The sequence below is a fragment of the Scyliorhinus torazame genome, chromosome 2 (assembly GCF_047496885.1).
Source record: "Scyliorhinus torazame isolate Kashiwa2021f chromosome 2, sScyTor2.1, whole genome shotgun sequence".
Classification (NCBI taxonomy): domain Eukaryota; kingdom Metazoa; phylum Chordata; class Chondrichthyes; order Carcharhiniformes; family Scyliorhinidae; genus Scyliorhinus; species Scyliorhinus torazame.
In genome coordinates, this window is record NC_092708.1 from 151,551,640 (window position 1) to 151,569,050 (window position 17,411).

Sequence of the window (17,411 nt, forward strand, 5' to 3'; positions counted from 1 at the left end):
CTCCCTAACAGCACCGTACTGTACCTACACCACATGGATTGCAGTGGTTTCAGAAGAAAGCTCACCAGCACCTCCTCAAGGGCAATTGGGGATGAGCAGTGAATACTGGCCTGGCCAGCATCCCTTGAATGAATAAAAAAATAAAAACTTTGACACTAAAATTTGGAATATTGACTTTGCATAAAATGATAACTGGTTTTCCTATTAATTTTAACAAATGCTTTTGCACATTTTAAAATTGATTTATGTATAATGTAGCATTAATTTACTTGAGACTAATAAGGTTTTGATCTATTTCATCTGGTGTACACTTTGAAGAACTCTTGGTCCTCTCCTCCCATGATTAAAAGCAACATTTTGTTTGAGGACTTTACCCAACAGATGGAGAAGCACATCTAGTATATTTGCACAATAAAATGCATCAATTCCAATCTTGCAAATTTATGCTCCACTGCACCACTACTTGCACATGTATGTTTCCAGAAACAATTTTGCTTTTAACTGTTGTGCCATCTTTCCTTGAAACTATAACTGAAGTTACATCATTTGAGTAAAAACAAAAAATGCTGGCAATACTCAGCAGGTGTGGCAGCAACGGTGGAGAGAGAGAAACAGTCAATGCTTCAGACCAATGGCCTGGTGGCAGAAATGTGAACTTTATTTCTCTCTCCACAGATGCTGTCAGACATTTTGAGGATTTCCAGCAACCGCAATATTTTGCTTTTGCATTATGGGAGTTTGTGGTTGTAACTTTAGTTTTACGTTTTTATTTGAATTCATGATGAAAAGGTGAGGATTTTTGAACATTGCGACAAAAGGTTTTTACTTAACGTTTTTCTTTTCAAAAATTTCTTGCCACCTCTGCCTCATTATCTTGAATGGAATTGAAAATTTGCTTGACCACACCATCTCAGAAGTATTATTCCATCCAAGTGGATGTGTGTAAGCCTAGAAGTTGAATGTTGGCTGGCGATTTGGCCAAGAGGTACACTGCAGCTCAACTCTAACCTTTTCTTAAGCTGTCAAGACTTGATGGATAGCAATCCAGAAAGGGACTGGATAGCAATTTAGTAATACCAAGAAAGGGATCGATTATTTTACCCCCCCAACTTGCTAACAGGGATTGTTTTTTAAAAAACAACTTGCATTTATAGAATGCTTCATGTTTCTTAGAACTATCTCATAGTTGTTTAGAGTAGCCATTGATGTTGCAGTAGCTCTTTACCACAGCCTCAACTGAGGCCCACTGACTCATTACAGACTGCGGATCTAATCCTTCTGCTCGGTATGGGTCCGCTACTCACTCTTCAACCAGCTGATCCATTAAAGTAGTCCTGAACTCATAATTTGGTATTTGTTTACAGCTCACTGTTAATGAAGCAGCTGCTCAATTCTGTACAAAGGATAACGCATTGCTCACTAGGAGAGATGAACTATTTACGTTAGCTCGACAAGTCTCTCGAGAAGTAACCTACAAATACACCTACAAAACCTCCAGGTGAGGGCTTTTGTTTTTAAACTCTCAAAATTTATATTTGAGTTTCTTCTTTATCTGACATTTCACATTTCGCATTGTTCAGTTATTTAAAATTGCTTGTATGTATTTAATTGCAGGTCTAGATGTGCAGAACAAGATGAATCATCTCCCAAACGAATAAAAACAGAGGTAATGCATGGTTTATTATTTGGATGCAAGTTTGCTATTCCAAAATGCCCCTTCTATTAATTGAAGATATGAATGATGTGTGCAGGTTCTGACCATAACTTGTAGCGCACAAAGATAACGTCAGGAAGTTTCAAATATTCATGTATTATGCACACTAGTTTCTGAGTGGCACAGTGGAGCAAATGCACTGAAGCATAGGGCTTGTGAAGGAAAGATACATTTTAAAAAGGCAACTGATATGTTGCCAGTGTGCAAAATGGGCTAAATATGAGGTGGGATTTACTCGGGTATTTTTAATGAGTGGAAATTCCATTCTTCAAAATCCTTTAACTGTGGTTGTTTCTTGTATGTGCAAATGTGCTGAATGTGGACTCTGTTCATCTTAATTCATTCTGTTGGGGCTTTCACAAAGAACATGGGTGGGGTACAATATGATAAAAATCAGAGATCCCTATAGCATACATAACTGGGCAAAGGTTGCACATACAGTTAAAATGGCACAGTCTACAATGTATAAATAAACCCCATGTGCAGTTCCCATAGGCTGTGGTTAATTAAGAGAGACAAAATACATGAAGGTGCGTTTGTGTTTGAAATGACATTTGTCTATTCATAGAATAGAATTTACAGTGCAGAAGGAGGCCATTCGGCCCATCAAGACTGCACCGGCTCTTGGAAAGAGCATCCTACCCTATCCCCATAACCCAGTACTCCAACCCAACACTAAGGGCAATTTTGGACCTAAGGGCAATTTAGCATGGCCAATCCACCTACCCTGCACATCTTTGGACTGTGGGAGGAAACCGGAGCACCCGGAGGAAACCCACGCACACACGGGGAGAACGTGCAGACTCCCCACAGACAGCGACCCAAGCCGGGAATCGAACCTGGGACCCTGGAGCTGTGAAGCAATTGTGCTAACCACTATGCTACCGTGCTGCCTTAGTGTGTTGCTCGTTTTAGCCTTAGTTTATTAGCTCTAATTCTGTCACCTTTGCTCATGAGTCGCCAGGTATCTTTCTGATACCGCCACGTGGTTCAAGACCAAGTAATGATTAATAATGCAACACACCGCTTAGTAAGAGTTAAATCAACGCTCATTTATTATATACAGCAATAATACGTATACAATAATCCTACTTCTAGACTACTACCTACCACTAAAGGCCAATACTTAACTTTGGAAATGGCCCACCGGGTCAGGGAAATGAATGGTCTTTCGAATTGGTTCTGAGCCTGCGGGATTCAAAAGCTGGTACAAGTCGATAGTCAGGAGCGCCTATCTGGTAGCGATCGCTGGAGTAAGACTTACAGTTTTCTTGTAGAAGGGTCTCGAAGGTTGCGAGCAGGAAGAGAAGGATCGAGTTGAACTTGGCCCCTATTCGTATAGTCCCCAGGGGCTTCCCGCCTCTCGGGGCGGACCTCGTACCTGGTTCCAAGTGATTGGACGTGGTCCCAATCACTTGGTTCGATATGCTCCAATACTGGAGCGATTCCTTGATCGGGGGGGTGGTCGTTTACCTTTCTTTGTGTTAGCCCCTGCTGGCGCCGAAAGGTCTGGGTCGGCTTTCAATTGCTAATTTGTAGCAATTGTTCCCGGGGATGGCTGATTAAAATGCAGATGGCTGGGTTGTTGTGATGTTGATGGCTGCAGGTATCGGGCTGGACTGACTTCCCCAGAGGCGAATACACTGTTTTACCTGCAGCTGTCCGTTTGAGTCCTGTTGGCTGATTTTCCCATCAGCCTCTTCCGTTCGCCATTTTAGATCGGGGTTTGACCATTCTAATCGGGAATCAGCCATTTTACGTGGCTACAAGTGCTATCCAAGAGTTTACACACATTGATAAGTGTTATTTTCTGACAACTAAATATTGAACTGTGCAGTGACTATACCATATCAATGTGAACATCTTCATTTGTCAATTACTTGCTGTTCGCCATGATGAAATGTACCAGGACAATAGAATAATGATTTCCTTTCTGCAACATATATCAAAATATCCAGGAGCATTAGAGGTACAATCTCACCAAGATTCATATGACATCTTTATTACTTTTTTAACTGCCACAGATTACAAACTTTAATGTTAAAATGGCGCAATTATTTCATTGATGGAGGGAACCAAGGGAAGAAGGCGGATGTTAGGAGGGCTTCACAAATGAGGGGTGGAGACAAAAAGGAGTTTACAGGGATTGTGGCAGATAAGTAGGATCAAGCTGGCTGAAGGATGTGCCATCAATAGTGGACAAAAAGAGTAGCAGAAAGTACACCGGGTAATAATCTAAAGGTTAGAGGGTGTGGGTGACTGAGGCTCTATCAGGCTGCAGAAATAAGATGTAAGAAGGCCTTTGAATGCTTTCTAGAAATCAATTTGAAGATTGATGCATTGGATTATGGGAAATCAATATATGGTCTTGAAGGAATGGGTGATGGATAGATAACTATAACTCATGCCATGGTATAGTAGTTATGCCATTATAGTTATGAGTATGTGATTTTTCCAGTTGTATTACATGTTTTCATGAACATAATAGCAGGAAGATTTTAATGTTAGACTGTGTTTAAATTTAATAGTTTAACTGAACATACTTAAGATGTACATTGAATACCAAACTTGAATAATCTCTGGATTCAAAGCAGTGAAATATATGTTTAGAAGTGATCTGAAACCAATGGTGGTAACTGTGCAACAAATAGCAATGTGGCAGTCTTCTCATTTCACAAGCACTTGAGATTCTCAGGATTCAGTGGCCCAGTAGTGAAATGTTAGGAAGTTTCCTTCATAACACAAAGATCACAGGTCCGTGTATCTGGACTGACTCTTGTTTCTAAATTATTTTGTTTCTGGCAGTTCATGGCTGGGTTGCTAAAAGGGATGCTTTCCAGAACCATGCACTCACCGGGCAGAATTCCATTTCTACTATGAATATCAGTGTCATGCTAATAGTAAATTGTAGCAGCCAAGCTTTAAATTCCTGTTCTGTTTGATGCACTGTGGTAATCCATGTCTATGTTTACACATGTTAATACTGTTTAGAATTGGAACTCTTTAGAATATGCAGAACAGGCCCATTTTACTTTACTGTTCTTATGCAGCCTGTTTTGCCAGGCTGTGGCTGCAGAATGTCAAGTCATTCACCTTTGCCACATTCCTATTGGTAATCTATTCATTTGTTCACCCAACATCTTCAATGCCTATAACTGCAATTTCCTTCATTGGGAACAAAAGGAATTGTCCTATTCATGGTGTTCAGTCTCTTCATTTGCAGAATGTGAAACAATTGTCCACAATGTTAATTAATAATAACAATAATAATAATCGCTTATTGTCACAAGTAGGCTTCAATGAAGTTACTGTGAAAAGCCCCTAGTCGTCACATTTCAGCGCTTGTTGGGGGAGGCCGGTACGGGGATTGAACCTGCGCTGCTGGCATTGTTCTGCATTGCAAGCCAGCTGTTTAGCCCACTGTGCTAAACCAGCCCCTTATTACATTCTAGGACCTCTGTTTTGACTTTATTGAAGCTTCTTGAAGAAAGTTACGTCAACCTTGCTTAGACTTGGAGTTCTACATTGTGAATTGAGAATCAGAGGCCCTGAATTTGATAGGTATTAATGTCCTGGAGATACCACCCCAAGACCTGCTGGGTGACCCCCCTGATGTCCTCATGCACTGACTATGTGGAAATTGGCTGGGAAGTTTGAACCCTCTGTCTGGAACCCGATACAACTCTTGAGTTCGCGTCTGAGACATCAGATGGTTCTGACTCACTTGCCTGAAGAGTTACACAGGAATGTTTAAAGAATAATATCAGTTGCAGCTCCTGGTTAACCATACCAATGATTCTCTGATTCCCCACTGTACCTCCTGACTATCTCTGCTACTCCAAACACCTGACTATTTCCCCCCCCTCCCCCGAACTACCTGACCCAGTGTAACCCCCTTGCACACTCGCTTTCCACACTTACTGTCTCTCTGTAGCTTGTCAATGTGGCTTTGAGATCTTGAAATGGAATATGGTAGCTGATACTGTAAAAAGTGGGCATGGCATGGCTTCGTCCGGCGACTATGCACTGCGAGAAAGGACTCGCAGAACAGGTTGGCTCCGTCTTAATAAGGAGACCCTGTTCGGAAGTTCAGTTAAATGAGGAGCTCCGGTGCAAGATATGTAAATAGGAGCTGTGTGGCAATCTGATGGTGAGTGTCGGAGGTGATATGATATTAACTCTTTAATTTGTGTCCATATTGCACAGTTTACTTGTATAAGAGACGCTATATAAGAAACCTCAAGATAAGTGGGTAATTAGAGTGTCACAATCAGGGATTATCTATGCAGAAATTGCTCATGGAAGATTAATAAGGTGGATCAGAGATTTGCAGTCAGGTATATTGTATATGAAGTGCAGGAGGAATGATTTTGATGGCTTCGAAGGGCTTTTCTCTAGTTCTTTCATAACTGTTGTTTGTAACCTGTAATATAATAGTCTTGGTGGAAAGAAAATTGTGCCCAGTGCTTTGTGCCCTCTCCAGATACCGGGCGCGATTTAACTGAAAAATTTCAAAGTGTCATTTGTGGCAGGTTTTGCTGAGAGTTTCCTGCCTGCTCTGCCAGCAAGTTCCCCAGCGAGATCCAACCACACTTAGTCACTTTTTTGAGTCCTGGGTAGTTTCTCACCCGTTTAGCCCACACTTACAATCTAGAGTGGCTCGTCTGAGATCGGGCCACCATTTTGAAAGGGTGCCCTGATCTCTAAGTGAGCTTGTGTCTGCGGAGTCTGCACTTTCTCCCCTTGCCTGCGTGGGTTTCCTCCGGGTGCTCCAGTTTCCTCCCACAGTCCAAGGATGTGCGGGTTCGGTGGATTAGCTATGCTAAATTGCCCTTGGTGTCCAAAAAGGTTAAGTGGGGCTATTGGGTTATGGGGATAGGGTGGAGATGTGGGCTTGAGTAGGGTGCTCTTTCCAAGGGCCGGTGCAGACTCAATGGGCCGAATGGCCTCCTTCAGCACTGTAAATTCTATGATTGTGGGTCTCCCACAAGCCCCACCCATGGGCAATCTCACGCCCCCCACAGACACACATATGGGGTCCCATGCCGTTTCTTATCTGCCCTGCATCCCCCCCATCCTTCATTCCACCCTCTTTTTATGGGCATGGCCCACCTCAAGCCCTGATCCTTGGTAATGCTACCAGGGCACCTTTGCATTGCCACCTTGGCAGCGCTCCTGCCGACTTTGCAATACCATCTGGGCACCTTGACAGTTCCAGGGCGGTAGTGCTTAGGTGCCTACGTACCAGGAGGAGGGCTAACGAGCCACTCTGCACTGTCCCTGACTACCCAGGGGCCTTTGATGGCGTAGGAGACCCCTGAATGCAGGGCCACGTTTGTGTGGACCAGCACTGAACGGCGCCCGATGGGGCTTCCCAGTTGAGATCGGTAGATCCCGGGTAAGCTTGTCTAGGTAGGCTTCAAATCTACTTGTGCAAGCATGGCTTGGTCACACCCATTGTGGACGGGATACTGACCAAGACGCCTCGTCAGATCTGGTTGGATCTCACAAAGCGTATTGGCGTTGGGTATCCCGCGGGAGGTTTCGCACAATATTTACCGGCCGTGCAGCACTCTCACGGTCGGAAGATTGCATCCATCATCTCTAAAGTAATCATGAAGTACTACAGGCAATTATTTTGGAGATGTTCACATTTAAATTTATCTACATTAAGGGAGAGGGATGTTACCTCCTATGGTGCAAGGGAAATAAATCTAGTTGATGTGTAATAAATATCCCTATGCTGAATTTATAGCCTAAATGTACCTTTACCAAACCTCTTCAGCATCTGTAAAATCTCATTTAGACTTTTTCTTGTGCTTTGTGAGACTGTTTTTTAAAAATGGCATTCTGAAGAGTTTTTAATGAAATTCTCAATTTGGACTGGATTGGATTTGTTTATTGTCACGTGTACCGAGGTACAGTGAAAAGTATTTTTCTGCGAGCAGCTCAACAGATCATTAAGTACATGGGAAGAAAAGGGAAGAAAAGAAAATACATGATAGGGCAACACAACGTATACAATACAACTACATAAGCACTGGCATCGGATGAAGCATACAGGGGTGTAGTGTTAATGAGGTCAGTCCATAATAGGGTCATTTAGGAGTCTGGTAACAGTGGGGAAGAAGCTGTTTTTGAATCTGTTCGTGCGTGTTCTCAGACTTCCGTACCTCCTGCCCAATGGAAGAAATTGGAAGAGTGAGTAAGCCGGGTGGGAGGGATCTTTGATTACTCTGCCCGCTTTCCCCAAGCAGCGGGCGGTGTAGATAGAGTCAATGGATGGGAGGCAGGTTTGTGTGATGGACTGGGCGGTGTTCACGACTCTCTGAAGTTTCTTGCGGTCCTGGGCCGAGCAGTTGCCATACCAGGCTGTGATGCAGCCAGATAGGATGCTTTCTATGGTGCATCTGTAAAAGCTAATGTGGACATGCCGAATTTCCTTAATTTCCTGAGGAAGTATAGGCGCTGTTGTGCTTTCTTGGTGGTAGTGTCGATGTGGTGAACCAGGACAGAGTTTTGGAGTTGTGCACCCCTAGGAATTTGAAACTGCTAACCATCTCCACTTTGGCCCCGTTGATGCTGACAGGGGTGTGTACAGTACTTGCTTCCTGAAGTCAATGTGTGGTGACCGTATTATGGTAACCATTCACCACTGTATTGCATTGTACTATGCTGTTGCCCTTGTGGGCTCCACCTATGGACCATTGTACTGCATTACACTGCTTGTATCATGTTGGTGCCCTTGTGGACTCCGCCCCTTTGAGGGGAGGTATATAGAGCAGCTGCCCTGTAGGTGCTCTCAGTGCAGAGCAGTCGCAGGCAGGCACTGTTCCAGTTGATTAAAGCCACTGTTCACTTCAACTCTTCGTCTCAAGTGACTTGATGGTCGCATCAATTTAATCAACTACAACATCGCGATGGAAGCAGCCCTCAAACCTGACCGACTGGAACTCGACCCACAGGCAGTTGAAGCCAAAGGGATTTTTTTGCATTGGCTCCGATGTTTCGAGGCCTACCTCCCTGCCTCCTCCTCATCCTCCGTCACCGACTAACAGAAGCTGAGCCTCCTCCACGCCCAGGTGAGCCATCGAATCTCCATGCAGATCGAGGAAGCGACCACATACGCAGATGCGGTCGTGATCCTAAAGCGGCAATACGTGAGGCCCATGAATGAAGTGTACGCGCAGCATCTCCTCACCACTCGCCGCCAACGCCCCGGGGAATCGCTCCTGGAGTACCTACGCGACCTGAAAGTACTCGTGCGAAGCTGCAACTACAAGGCCGTCACGGCCTCACAATACATGGAACTCGCCATCCAGGACGCTTATGTGCCTGGAGTCCGGTCCAACTACGTCAGACAGCGCCTGCTCGAGAAGGGCGCCCTCGACCTGGAGGACATGGTAAAACTAGCCAACTCCCTAGAGGTAGCGTTCCAGAGCCTCAACGCTTTCTCCCCCGAGGATGCGACCCCCTCGTGCACATTCGACTAGAGAGTACCCCAGGCCTGTGCCGCGTGGCTGCCCGCCCAACCCGGGGGGCTACCCTGCTATTTGTGCAGCCAGCACCAGCACCCCAGGCAGTGTTGCCCGGCTCGGAATGCGAACTGTAGCGACTGCGGCAAGAAGGGGCACTTTGTCAAAGTTTGCCTGGCCAGGTCCAAGTCCTCCAAATCACAGGCCCAACTCTCAGACTCACAGGCCTGCAGACCTCGCAGTGTGGCTGCGTGCCTGCCGACTCCGCCCCCTTCGGGCGCGTCATCCGCCTCGTGTTGTCGGTGGGGGCAGCCATCTCTGAATCTGCACAACACATGCGACTCACGGGGGCCGCCATCTTGGTCGCCGTCTCCCACACGGCCCGCCATGTGCGACTCATGGGGGCCGCCATCTTCAACACCGCCCGACACATGCGACCGACGGGGGCAGCCATCTTGGCCGCCATCTTCAACGCCGCCCGACACGTGTGACCGACGGGGGCCGCCATCTTGGGACCACCCCGCTACCTCCGACCACGCCGGCTACCCGCAACTCGGCGCGGTCACCCTCAACCAGTCACGCCCAAAGCATCTCCAGAACTCCATGATGACCGTCCGGGTCACTGGGCACGAAACGCCTTGCCTGTTTGACTCCGGGAGCACGGAAAGCTTCGTCCACCCTGACACGGTAGGGCGCTGTTCTCTCCGAATTTCCCCCACATCCCAATCATATCTCCCTCGCTTCCAGATTGCACTCAGTGCAGATCCGGGGGTACACTGTCGCGAACCTTGCAATACAGGACACCGAGTACGCCTATTTTAAATTGCATGTCCTCCCCGATCTCTGCGCTCTGCTCCTGTTGGGACTGGACCAGTGAAGCAGTTGAGGCTCCTTCTTTAAACGTCTTTAAGAAAAAGATAGATACCTTTCTAAAGAATAAAGGGATTCGGGGATATGGTGTACGGGCCGGAGAGTGGAGCTGAGTCCACAAAGATCAGCCATGATCTCATTGAATGGCGGAGCAGTATCGAGGGGCCAGATGGCCCACTCCTGTTCCTAGTTCTTATGTTCTTATGTAACCTCAACGCCCCCGAGATTCGACACTCCTCAGTCGAAAAAGAAGCTCAAGCCATCATGGAAGCTGTACGGCACTGGGGGCACTACCTCGCTGGTAGGAGGTCTACCTTCGTCACCGACCAACAGTCGGTAGCCTTCATGTTCGACAATACACAGCGGGGCAAGATCAAGAGAGGTGGAGGATCGAACTCTCCACCTATAATTAGGATATAGTGTATCGTCCTGGGAAGCTCAACGAGCCCCCAGATGCCCTGTCCCGCAGCACATGTGCCAGGCCATCCACAATGACCTCTGCCACGCGGGGGTTACCCGTCTTACCCACTACATCAAGGCCCGCAACCTGCCCCACTCCGCCGCGGAGGTCAGGGCCATGACCAGGGACTGCCAAATCTGTGCGGAGTGTAAGCCGCACTTCTATCGATCGGATAAGGCCCACCTGGTGAAGGCATCCCGGCCCGTTGAGAGCCTCAGTATCAACTTCAAAGGGCCTCTCCCCTCTACCAACCGCAACGCGTATTTCCTCAACGTCGTTGACGAGTACTCCCGCTTCCCCTTTGCAATCCCTTGCCCCGACATGACCGCGGCCACTGTCATTAAGGCCCTACATAGTATCCTCACCTTGTTCGGTTTCTCCACTTACATCCACAGTGACCGGGGCTCCTCGTTTATGAGAGACGAACTGCATCAGTACCTGCTCGGTAAGGGCATCGCCTCGAGCAGAGCTACCAGTTACAACCCCCGGGGAAACGGACAGGTGGAGTGGGAGAACGCGACGGTATGGAAGGCTGTCCTCCTGGCCCTGCGGTCTAGGAATCTCCCAGTTTCCCAATCGCAGGGGGTCCTCCCCGACTCGCTCCACTCCATTAGGTCACTTCTTTGCACGGCCACGAACGAGACCCCTCAAGACCACCTATTTGTTTTCCCTAGGAAATTCACCTCCGGGGTCTCACTTCCAGCCTGGCTGAAGACACCAGGGCCCGTTCTCCTCCGGAAACACGTGAGGAGCCATATGTCCGACCCCCTGGTCGAGAGGGTCCAGCTCCTTCACTCCAACCCCCAGTATGCATATGTGGCGCAACCCGACGACCGACAAGATACGGTCTCCCTCCAGGACCTGGTACCCGCAGGATCCCCTACGACCACCACCTACCGCCCCCAACCTCCACCGAACAGCGCGCCCGCCCCTACATGGCCTCCACACCCCCTCCTATACCCCCACACCCCATCGCCGACCTACAGGGACGAAGCTCCAGAAGACACGCTCCCAGAGTCCATACAAGTGCCCGCATCGATGAGTTCAACACCCATGCCCACACCGACGAGTTCGACACCCGTGCCCACTGCGAAACCAGAACTCAGGCGATCACAGCACACGATAATCGCACCGGACAGACTCAACCTGTGAGCCCTTCACCCCCGCCGGACTTCAATTTTTTTAACAGGGGGTGAATGTGGTGAACGTATTATGGTAACCATTCACCACTGTATTGCATTGTACTATGTTATACTCCACCTATGGACCATTGTACTGTATTATACTGCATGTATCATGTTGGTGCCCTTGTGGGCCCCGCCCCCTTGGGGGGAGGTATATAGAGAAGCTGCCCTGTAGGCGGCTTTCAATGCAGAGCAGTCGCAGGCAGGCACTGTTCTAGTTGATTAAAGCCACTGTTCACTTCAACTCTTCGTCTCGAGTGAATTGATGGTCGCATCACAATGACCAGCTCTTTAGGTTTGCTGGCATTGAGGGAGAGATTTTTGTCGCTTCACCACTCCACTAGGTTCTCTATCGCCCTCCTGCATTCTGACTCGTCGTTATTCGAGATCCGGCCCACTATGGTCGTATCATCAGCAAACATGTAGATGGAGTTGGAACCAAATTTTGCCACGCAGTCGTGTGTGCACAGGGAGTAGAGAAGGGGGCTAAGTACGCAGCCTTGCGGGGCCCCGGTATTGAGGACTATTGTGGAGGAGGTGGTTGTTGTTCATTCTTACTGATTGTGGTCTGTGGGTCAGAAAGTCGAGGATCCAGTTGCAGAGCGGGGAGCTAAGTCCTAGGTTTTGGAGCTTTTATATGAGTCTGGCTGGGATTATGGTTTTGAAGGCAGAGCTGTAGTCAATAGATAGGAGTCTGATGTAGGAGTCCTTGTTGTCGAGATGCTCTCTGGATGAGTGCAGTGCCAGGGAAATGGCATCTGCTGTGGACCGGTTGTGACGGTATGCGAATTGCAGTGGATCAAGGCATTCTGGGAGTCTGGAGGTGATGCGCTTCATGACCAACCTCTCTAAGCACTTCATTACGACTGAAGTCAGGGCCACCGGACAGTAGTCATTGAGGCACGTTGCCTGGTTCTTCTTTGGCACCGGTGTGATGGTGGTCTTCTTGAAGCAGGTGGAGTCCTCAGAGTGGAGTAGGGACAGGTTAAAGATGTCTGCAAACACCTCTGCCATGCTCTGTGATGCTGGGTATAGGTGAGTTATGGGCTGCTGGGGCACTTGACAGCGGACTTTTGGTTTCCTGCTCGAACCGAGCATAGAATGCATTGAGTTCATCGGGGTGGGGTGCGCTGCTGCCGGAGATACTGCTCGGCTTCGCTTTGTAGCCCGTTATGTTGTTTAGTCATTGCCACAACCGCTGAGAGTCTGTCTGTGACTCTAGCTTGGTTTGATATTCTCTCTTAGCATCTCGGATGGCTTTGTGGAGGTCGTACCTGGATTTTTTGTATAGGTCAGGGTCGTCTGACTTGACCGTCTCAGACCTGTCCTTCAGTAGGGAGTCAATCTCGCGATTGAGCCATGGTTTCCGGTTGGGGAACGTACATACTGCTTTCTTTGGCACACAGACATCCACACATTTGCTGATGAAGTCTGTGACGGTGGTGGCATACTTAAATGAGTTGGTCGCTGTGTTCTTAAATATGGACCATTTAATTATGCTACAGAATAGCAGAATGATATATTTGCCTATATTTTGCAGTCAGCAGCACTTATCGTTCATAGTGTTCCAGACCTTTTGTGGACTATTGAGCTGCAATTTGTGATTATTAGAGATCCTTTTCAGCATTGGGATTTGTGCTGTGAGAACAGGAAATGCTGCGTATTGTCTCTTCAAGCATAATTTTAAGAATCCTCACTGAGACACACAGAATCTAAACCAGGAAGTATAAATTAGAATATTTATTTCAATAGACTGGTTTAGCACAGGGCTAAATCGCTGGCTTTGAAAGCAGACCAAGGCAGCACGGTTCAATTCCCGTTCCAGCCTCCCCGAACAGGCGCCGCAATGTGGCGACTAGGGGCTTTTCACAGTAACGTCATTTGAAGCCTACTTGTGACAATAAGCGATTATTATTGGTTTTTTTCGTATAGAAAGTGGAAGAAGGATCTGATTGAGAGATAAGAGACAGAAACAAAATTTCTAATTTTTAAAATTCGAAGGAATTATGAAGAAAGAAATATTAAATTCTGAAGGAAAATGCCTGTGTATTTGCAAAATTACATTTTCTGTTCCAAATAAATGTCTGCAGCAATTGAGACTCATCACACTATTCAAAAATGCATTTAACCCTGCATACTCAACCGTGACTTTTTTTTTCTGACTTTTTTTTGCCTGACATATTCGGTGTTAAATACTGTTTCTTCACATCCTTCCTATATTTTACTGCTGAATCGTTTGGTGAGATACCAGTCCATCAAAGCTTATGGAAGAACAGGGCAAATCGGGCAGCAACTTCCTGATTTTACATGGTTAACTGAGCATGTGCAGATGCTGACAATTGCTGTCTGATTTACTCCATAAAAAAGAGAGCGCTGATGGCCTCACTGGTTTATTCCTTTCACAAAATCTGAGTTACTGCCTTTACTGATGACTGTAATTGGTGCATGTGAAACCCTTTGTGATGATAAAAAGCTGAACTGATGTTGCATTTTGCAGGATGGTTCTGTACATGTTCAAGAATCGCTACAGATTTTGCAACAGAGACAAGAGGCATTAAAAGAGCAAATGGCCCTAGCCAGGATGAAAGGTGATGAGGCCATGATTCGTAATATTCAGGTACTAATTTGGAAAGTTTTATAATCATACATTTGTTAATATTTGGCAAAGCTTTGTATTCATTGTTTTAAACAGTAAAATGCCTGAGTGGATAGATTAATCAGTGTTGAAGGCTGTAGACTGACTTCCATATAAAACAAGAGCTTTCTCTTATATTCCTAAATGTCATGAACACCGTCATTTGGAGCATGAAAGTGATCACAAAGCCTTCAGGTTTGATTTTCTTGTGAAACCCTGATACAATTTGACACCTCTGCACTGCCTCTGCAGGGCAGTGGGTGAGGGTGACCTTAATGGTGTAGACCACAAGTTTCGGTTTCAGTTATTTGTCCTTTTTATTTAAAAATCTTCGTCACTTGTTTACCTCATCATGATGACATGTCTTTCTGCAAACATTGTACATCGTACCAAGGGACTGAGCAATCAGCAAGCAGAATTGTTCCCATGATACAAGTTGTGAAGGCTGAGCGAGGTATCTTCTTGCCGCTGAGAGCCACAGGCAGTAACATTTGAGAATCTACAAAAAATGAGCCCAAAATTAACATGTGCCATATAAATCTCAAGTGGTGCAGATAGTTGTGTTGCATTTTGACATGATGTGAATGTAAACTATGCATAATATATAATTTTTAAAGGAATTCTCTACTATAATTTAACAATGGATTGCGTTATAAATAAGCTTGTTATCCAATACTGTTCAGGGGGGGGAAAAAGATAGCTTCACTTCACAGGTCCTTGGCTCTTATGAATTGGAATATTTCACTTTATGCATGATGTGAATTGGTGAGACCGCATCTGGAGTACTGCGCACAGTTTTGGTCCTTTTACTTGAGGAAGGATGTAAATGCAAAGAAGGTTCACCAGATTGATTCCAGGGATGAAGGACTTGTCTTGTGAAGAGAGATGAGCGGCGTTGGCCTATACTCATTGGAGTTTGGAAGACTGAGAGGAGGTCTAATTGAGGTATATACGATGCTAAAGGGGATTGACAGGGTAGATATAGAGGGGATGTTTCCCGTTGTTGGACATTCTAGAATGAGAGGCCATAGTTTTAGGCTAAGACGTGGCAGATTTAAAACAGAAATGAAGAGAAATTACTTAAAGGGTCGTGAATCTGTGCAATTCTCTATCCCAGAGTGCAGTGGACAGCAAAACACGAAATAACTTTCAGGTGATAGATAGGTTTTTAATTAGTAACAGGATGTAGGGTTATGGGGAGCGGACAGGAAGGTGGAGATGAGGCCGAGATGAGATCAGCCTTGATTGCATTGAATGGCAGAGCAGGCTTGAAGGGCTGAATAGCTTACTTTTGCTCCTCGTTCTCATGTGAACAGGCTAGCATTTCATGGTGTGGACTGTCACTCCAAGCTGGTTTCCTTTTCAAACTATAGTTAATTTTTTTTTTAATGTCCTCCAGAAATGAATTTATGTCAAGAATAGAAAAATACTTTGTTCACTCTCCAGCCACTTTGGCCAAGATTAAATCTTTCACCCTCAAAATATCATGAAAGTTGGCTTGAGTCATAGAAACACTCTTTTAAGGCGAGACCAGCTATATGGCCCAGTATAATATTACTATTGTTCAGAAGTGGAAATATTGAGGTTTAAAGCTAGAGCCTAAATGGCATCTCAAAGTCTTTCCCAAAAGAAAAGGTAAACCAAGATGTCGTAATGCAGAGTAAGAATAACGAGTGTAAGAAAAATGAAAGAAGAGATGTTAGTTAGAGAGCAATTAGTGACAGTGACTGTAAGATTTAGGCTGATGCAGTAAAATAATGTGAGCACTAACGCTCAAGACCTGTTAATGAATATCTGTAGTAAACCCACATATCTCTGTGATAGCAGACTTACAATGTCTCCCTCTGGATATGTGTTTCATTGCCACAGATGGCACCATTGTCGAATTTGAGCAGTGAAGTCGAGAATTAATTAATCAGCCTCCTACATGGGAGAAGAAAAATATTACAAAAAAAGTACCACCCTTTGTTTCACACTTGCTATCTTAACATTTGTTCTATGTTGTGAAAAATCATAATGAAAAGTGGAAAATGCTGTTATACACCCTGCAGTTGCTTAGAGAGTTTATGTTGCCGCATATGGATGTGATAAAATACAAAGGGAAACCTGTTTCCGTGAAGAATCAATGCATTTTTGAAAACGTTTGAATTCTGATTGACTTTTGCTTCATTGACTTGAAACAAAGAAACTAAATCATTGTTCTTTTTGATGTGCCCATTCCAAGTCTGATGCCTAATCCAGGCCCAGTTTATGATCCTGATGACTGAGCAAGTTGTGCTGTCCGTTTATTTTTCTTTCATTTAAAAAACAATTTAGAGTACCCAATAAATTTTTTCCAATTAAGGGGCAATTTAGCGTGGCAAATTCACCTAACCTGCACATCTTTGGGTTGTGGAGGCGAAACCCATGTAAACACGGGAAGAATGTGTGAACTCCACATGGACAGTGACCCAGAGCCGGGATCGAACCTGGGACCTCGGCGCCATGAGGCAACAATGCTAACCGCTGCGCCACCATGCTGCCCTCTTTTATTTTGCCTGCATGTTTATGTGATAACATAAAATGTGGCTTCACACCACTGTTTTTGTAATGCACGTGGTCTGTGCCCTTTAGCTACACATTTAAAAAACGAATACCCAATTTTTTTTTCTCCCAATCCAGGGGCAATTTAGAGTGGCCAATTCACCTGCCCTGCACATCTTTGGGTTTTGTGGGTGAGACTCACGCAGACACTGGGAGAATGTGCAAAATCCACATGGACAGTGACCCGGGCCGGGATCGAAACTGGGTTTTCGGCACCATGTGGCAGCAGTGCTAACCATTGCGCCACTGTGCCGTCCACACACTAGCTGCACATAATGCTGAATTTTGTTAAATGTAGTGAACAATATAGCAAGTCAAAATCAATTCTTGATGAGACTTCATTGGTTTCTTCCACCACAAAGGAATAAAAGTGTAGGTCTGTTGCACATGTACACACACAAGGGTGGTAATTGTATTGAGAAAGTGAGAGATTTAGACAGCAACAATCCACGGCAATTCATGCAATAATGCTTCTGAATTTAGTTCTAAT

General features: G+C 45.7%; 1 protein-coding gene across 2 annotated transcripts in view; it reads left to right on the forward strand.

Moving 5' to 3' along the window:
• The window catches only part of LOC140392772 (NGFI-A-binding protein 1-like), a 175,182-nt gene that overhangs the window by 119,609 nt on the left and 38,162 nt on the right, over nt 1-17,411 (forward strand). For both annotated transcript variants that reach the window (XM_072478408.1, XM_072478400.1), the window contains exons 3-5: nt 1,365-1,498; nt 1,615-1,666; nt 14,201-14,320. In XM_072478408.1, coding sequence (XP_072334509.1) covers nt 1,365-1,498; nt 1,615-1,666; nt 14,201-14,320 — 306 coding nt within the window. The remainder of the gene's footprint in view (nt 1-1,364; nt 1,499-1,614; nt 1,667-14,200; nt 14,321-17,411) is intronic.